General features: G+C 38.8%; 1 protein-coding gene across 1 annotated transcript in view; it reads left to right on the top strand.

Annotated features, from left to right (window-relative positions):
* Positions 1-749: 749 nt before the first annotated feature.
* The window catches only part of LOC106569863 (cytosolic non-specific dipeptidase), a 31642-nt gene continuing 25580 nt past the window's right edge, over positions 750-6811 (top strand). The window contains exons 1-2 of the mRNA XM_014141540.2: positions 750-945; positions 3231-3374. Coding sequence (XP_013997015.1) covers positions 886-945; positions 3231-3374 — 204 coding nt within the window. The 5' untranslated portion in view covers positions 750-885. The remainder of the gene's footprint in view (positions 946-3230; positions 3375-6811) is intronic.

Genomic DNA, 6811 nt, shown 5'->3' with positions numbered 1-6811 from the left:
GCGGCTTTATTAACTCAATGATATACATATCTTTTACATTGTTTGCAAACTGATGTGACAAATGTGGGGCTCAAAACAGGTGTGGCTCTGCTCGACCTGCCCTGAATGACAGGTCGCCACCACTGCACCTGAGCCGTCATAGTGTATAATTATTTAATGTATTTTTATTTATCTAGGCAAGTCAGTTAAGAACAAATTCATATTTACAATGATGGCCTCCGAAAGGCCTCCTGTGGGGACTGGGCTGGGATTAAAAATAAAAAAATATATAGGTCAAAACACACATCACAAGAGATACAACACTAAATAGAGACCTAAGACAGCAACATAACATGGTATCATTCTCGCACATCTCGCTGTTCTAGAAATGACTCAGATATTATGAAAACAAGCCCAGATTCCCTCGGGGGAATAAAATCCCCTTTAATTATGTCATTTTTGTTTTGAGCCGTGGGCTTGAACGGGGCATCTAGCTCATGCCCGGGAGGCAGCTGGTTACAAAAGAAATGCAATCAATTTTCACCCGGTACACAACTTTTTTTATTGGTACATTACTTTTTCTTATCCTGAAAGCATACTGAGATGACTTTCCTCTGTCTGTTCTTTATCATCTGTTTCTGAAAATGTTTCAAAACTATTGCCAACAAGAAACTCACTTGGCTATGAGTATGAAGATTCCACATTGTTATTTGCAACGTTGGGGGTTTCTGAGATAATACCATGCCATCACAACTACTTGTAGTGTCACAGTCAGCAGTTTGGGAGGAGCTAATTGTCAATAAAAAGTTACAAGAGATTGAGGCATGTGCATTGCTCTGTTAATTCGTAGTTCAAATAGTCTTTGTCCCAACAGCTCTCAGATTCCAGTAAACTCTTCAGCCAAAGATGGCTCATCTTCAAGCACTTTTTAAATATGTGGATGAACACCAGGAGCTATACATTGAGGTAGGGATTTCTCACTACTTGAATTATAATGCATTTAGTCATGTAACGTTATTACTATCTCCGACTTGACTGAGTTTAGTAATGCATTAGTAATGCATTTGCTAGCCATAGTAATATTTTAGCCAAAACATTACTTTCCAGGTGAATCTCATATTAAATTCTTAATCTTCAGATTCAGAAGGACTTGATAAAATCCTAGCCTGACATGCCTAGGCTATTGCTTTCACTTCTCCAACCCCTTTAGATCACAAGAGTAGCAAGAACTGACATGGTAGCACAACCTAGTCTCAGAGCATTTAATGTTATTCTGTGCGTAAATCCGAGACTTCATATAGTATGGTATGTTACGTTTTGTATGGTATGTATTCATTTGTGGATGTCCGTCACCCATTTCGTAAATGTTACAAATTACAATTCATATTATATATTACGAATTTGCAAAACGTATGATATTTTATGAATTCTAGCCAGCTGGCCAATGTTAGCTAGGCTATGGGTTAAGTTTAGGAGTTAGGTTAAAGGGTTGAGGTTAGGGGAAGGGTTAGCTAACATACCAAGTAGCTAAAAAGTAGTAAGTAGTTGAAAAGTTTCTAATTAGATAAATTGCTAAAGTTGTCTGTGATGAGATTTGAACTTGCAAACTTTGGGTTGCTAGACGTTTGCGTTATACATCCTCCCCGACCATCCACCCTACTTTCATTTTTGCCTTAACCATACCAAACTTAACATATATTAATTTGGGTGTCCCGGATGTACGTTTTCTATGCTACAACTGGTCTATTAGACCAGGCTGGGTAACAAAAACACCAGCGCATAAGATAGGACACCAGGGTATTAGGTTTAGGTTTAGTGCCTAAGACTTCACTTCCTTGCCACAATAACAGTCATGTGCTTGTGGGTTTTCCTATTAATACACTTGAAGAACATGTATAGAGCAGGGACCTCACAATATAATATTATAACTATACTTTGGTGCCAATACGATATGTATTGCGATTCTCACAATTCTATATGTATTGCTATTCGATACTGTGATAAAATTTTTTTATTGCGATTCAACTTTCCAAGCATATTGCTCACCGTATGTCTGCTGCAGAGAGATGAGCGAGCCATGAGAACTAGTTCTGATCAGTCATGGAAATTAAAGTGCTGAAAACAAATTTTCTCCATATTTAAAAAGATGGAGAACCAGCTATGAAGGACAAATACTGGAGTTTGGATGCAGGTACAGCCAACTAGTGCAAAAATAATATCCCAATATGTAACAATTTCCTCCCCCCATCACTAAACAAATACCGATCTGAATGTGTCCTATAGGTTAAAATGTTTTAATTTAACCTTTTAACTAGGCAAGTCAGTTAAGAACAAATTCGTATTTATAATGATGGCCTGCCAGGGAACAGTGGGTTAACTGCCTTGTTCAGCTTGGGAATTAGATCCAGCCTATTTTCAGTTACTGGCCCAACGCTCTAACCACTAGGCTACCTGCCGCCCCTGTAAGTTGTCATGGAAATTCATGCTGAGAGAGACTTGGACAACCGTCTTCAAACAATAATCTTTATATAATATCGATTTCATTATTGCAATAATGAAGCTGGTCGACACACACCGAAGTGTGTGTTGCCGAGAGCTTAACATTTACAGAAGTGCAGAGTTATTTTATATAGTAGATCTAAAAATCCTTAGTCATGGCAGGTTCCACCCCTACCATGCAGATTGGGGCATCATAAGCCCACTCTGCACAGGGGTTGTTGTCTTAGTTTCCCAGATGCCAGGATGATTTAGAGATGATGAAGGATTGTTCTAAACTATTCCAGGCTATCTATCTCGGTTACACCCACCACATCTTGTCTATGGAATGCAGTCTTTAACTCATTTGTCAGCTCAAGCCATCTCTAGTGACACATACACCCAGATTAGCTGCAGGCGGTGGAAACCATCCCTTCACAGCATTAAAAGAACAGAAATGTCTTACTATTTGTAAAGTATTAATTGTTAACTATTAATATCAAACAAATCAGGTAAATATGTACTTTTTCTCTCACAGTATTCCTTGATTATTGCCACTAACATGAACTCAGTGCGTATGAATTTATGAAATTGGCTTCAAAGCCTCTGTCAATTGAAAATGTATTTATATTGGCATGACAAAAATGTGTGTTGCGTAAGCAACAATGTTGAACAATTCATCATGACATAGCCTACATTTAAAAAACAATAATCAGAATTGGGTCTAATGTTCATCTCTGTCTCTCTCTCTGTCCTGCTATCCTCTCTGCCTTTAGCGTCTTGCCCAATGGGTGGCTGTGCAGAGTGTGTCCGCCTGGCCGGAGAAGCGAGGGGAGATCAAGAAGATGATGGAGATGGCAGCCAAGGACATTGAGAAGCTGGGGGGCACGGTGGAAATGGTAGACATTGGCAAACAAAAGGTAGGCCTTTGCACTGTGCCTTGATACAGTGCCTTCAGAAAGCATTCATACCCCTTGACTTATTCCACATTTTGTTGTTACAGCCTGAATTCAATACCCCATAATGACAAAGTGAAAACATGTTTTTAGAAATGTTTGCAAATTTATTGAAAATAAAATACAGAAATATCTAATTTACATAAGTATCCACACCCCAGAGTCCATACATGTTATAATCACATTTGGCAGCAATTACATCTCTCTAAGAGCTTTGCACACCTGGATTGTACAATATTTGCATTATTCTTTTTAAACTTCTTCAAGCTCTGTCATGTTGTTGATCATCGCTAGACAGCCATTTCCAAGTCTTGCCAGAAATTTTCAAGACGATTTAAGTCAAAACTGTAACTAGGCCACTCAGGAACATTCAATGTCGTCTTGCTAAGCAACTCCAGTGTATATTTGGCCTTGTGTTTTAGGTTATTGTCCTGCTGAAAGGTGAATTTGTCTCCCAGTGTCTGTTTTAAAGCACACTGAACCAGGTTTTCCTATAGGATTTCACCTGTTCTTCACTGTGTTTCATTTCTTTATATCCTAAAAAAAACTCCCTAGTCCTTACTGTTGACAAGCATACCCATAACATGATAATGCCACCACCATGCTTGAAAAAATGAAGAGTGGTACTCAGTGGTGTGTTGTGTTGGATTTGCCACAAACATAACGCTTTGAATTCATTTCTTTGCTAAATTTGTTGTAGTTTTACTTTAGTGCCTTATCGCAAACAGGATGCATGTTTTGAAATATTTTTATTCTGTACATGCTTCATTTTCACGCTGTCATTTGGTTAGTATTGTGGAGTAACTACAATGTTGTGGATCGATCCTCAGTTTTCTGTCACAGCCATTAAACTCTAACTGTTTTAAAGTCACCATTGGCCTCATGGTGATATCCCTGAGTGGTTTCCTTCCTCTCTGGCAACTGAGTTAGGAAGGATGCCTGTATCTTGGTAGTGACTGGGTGTGTTGATACACCATCCAAAGTGTAATTAATAACTTCACCATTCTCAAAGGGATATTCAATGTCTGCTTTAACTTTTTTTTACACATCTACCAATATGTGCCCTTCTTTGCGAGGCATTGGAAAATCTCCCTGTGGTTGAATCTGTGTTTGAAAATCCCTGCTCGACTAAGGGACCTTACAGATAAATGTATGTGTAGGATACAGAGATGAGATAGTCATTCAACAATCATGTTAAACACTTTTTGCACACCGAGAGTCCATCCAACTTATGTGACTTGTTAAGCAAATTTGTGCTCATGAACTTATTTAGGCGTGCCATAATAAAGGGGTTGAATACTTAGACACAAGACATTTCAGCTTTTCATTTAATGAATTTGTAAAAAAAAAATAATTAAAAAAAAATTAAACATAATTCCACTTTGACATTATGGGGTATTGTGTGTATGCCAGTGACCCAAATTCTAAATGTTAATAACTTCAGGCTGTAACACAACGAAATGTGGGAAAAGTCAAGAGGTGTGAATACTTTCTGAAGGCAGTGCATATGTTGTAACGGGGTTAGGGAAAGGGGGATACCTAGTCAGTTGTACAACTGAATGCCTTCAACTGAAATGTGTCTTCCGCATCTGAATCAGAGGGGTGCAGAGGGCTGCCTTAATCGACATCCACGGCTTCGGCACTTGGGGAACAGTGGGTTAACTTCCTTGCTCAGGAGCAGAATGACAGATTTTTACCTTGTTAGCTCAGGGATTCGATCCAGCAACCTTTCGGTTACTTACCCAACGCTCTAACCACTAGGCAGCGAGAAGCCTAGAAATAAGAGGCACGGGCCTGCTACCGATAGCTGTAGCCTTATCTCCTGACCTTGAGCAAGGCACTTAGCCAACCCAAGGTCCAATGAATCTGTTTTTATCTCCATATCAAATCATTTCTGGGTAACAATTAAGTACCTTTCTGTAATGGTTTTTAATTAAAATGGTCAAAAATAAACAAAAATGGGATCTTTAGAAAATAGCAATTTCTCAAGCAAGAATGTTGCTAAGACTTGACTGGCAGTGGTCTGATTGGGGAGGAGAAACCTGGAAACGAGTTGTTATTGGCAGAGCGGTTTGGAACCCTCTCATCCTTATTGGTCTATTAATTAGTGGTGATGTCACCAGGCAGGTCAAATCTCCATCCCACCAAAACGAGCTGAAATTTCATGTGGTCTTTTCAAACAGCTCTTACACTAAAAGGGCAATATCATAATTTTCACAATTTCACAGTATTATTCCAACCTCATAGTGTGTAAATATATAAAAATCACAGGAAAATAAAGTTGTTGACTGCAGTGGGCCTTTTAAGAATTCTTCTTCTTGGTTCTTAAGTCAGGAAGGGGGAGATTATATGATATGGTCGAGGTATGTGTGCCACAGTCAACATTCTGTGTGTAAAACAGCCACTACCACCGACTGCATCTTGAAACATGGCTACAAACACAGCTTTGATTAGATACGCTTTAAGCAACATTAAACATGCGCACAAAGCATGAAGAGATTTGTTTTTGTATAGATATTTGTTATGGATTAGTGTTGCACTTTAGGGCTACTTGGTCTTTCTTGTATTTTAAATATGTGGCGTTAACATTTTTATCAATCAGTACTTGTTTCCCAGCTACATTGTCTGCATAGATTGTGTCAACCACCAACATGGGTCCCATTATGCCTGGCGATAACCAAACACTGCATTCCAAAGTAAGAACCTTATACCAACGGTCAAGCATGGTGGTGGTAGTGTGATGGTTTGGGGATGTGCTGCCTCAGGACCTGAACAACTAGCCTTAATAGAATGAACCATGAATTATTCTCTGTATCAGATAATTCTACAGGAGAATGTCAGGCCATCTGTCTGTGAGCTGAAGCTGAAATGCAGCTCTGTCATGCAGCAAGACAATGATCCGAAACAAACAATCAAGTCTACATGAAAACGCCTAAAAACAACAAATTTAAGGTTTTGGAATGGCCTAGTCAAAGTCCAGACCTAATCTCAATTGAGATGTTGTGGCATGACTTGAAACGAGCAGTTCATGCTTGAAAACCTACAAATGTCGCTGAGTTAAAGCAGTTCTGCATGGAAGAGTGGGACAAAATTCCTCCACAACGACGAGAGATTGATCAACAACGACAGGAAGCCATTCCAGCTGAAGGTGGGGCACAACCAGTTATTGAGTGTAAAGGGGCAATTACTTTTTCACACAGGGGCGTTGGGTGTTGCATAACTTTGTTTATGAAATAAATGAAATAAGTATGTAATTGTTGTTATTTGTTCACTCAGGTTCCCTTTATCTAATATTAGGTTTTGGTTGAAGATCTAACATTCATTATCAAAAATATTCAAAAGTAGAGAATGAATAAAGGGGTAAATACTTTATCACAGCACTAACATTTTGAGTTAAACTG

Source organism: Salmo salar, chromosome ssa14, assembly GCF_905237065.1.
Source record: "Salmo salar chromosome ssa14, Ssal_v3.1, whole genome shotgun sequence".
Lineage (NCBI taxonomy): Eukaryota > Metazoa > Chordata > Actinopteri > Salmoniformes > Salmonidae > Salmo > Salmo salar.
Note: the sequence above shows the minus strand (reverse complement) of the source record. Positions and strands in the feature narration are given on the sequence as shown.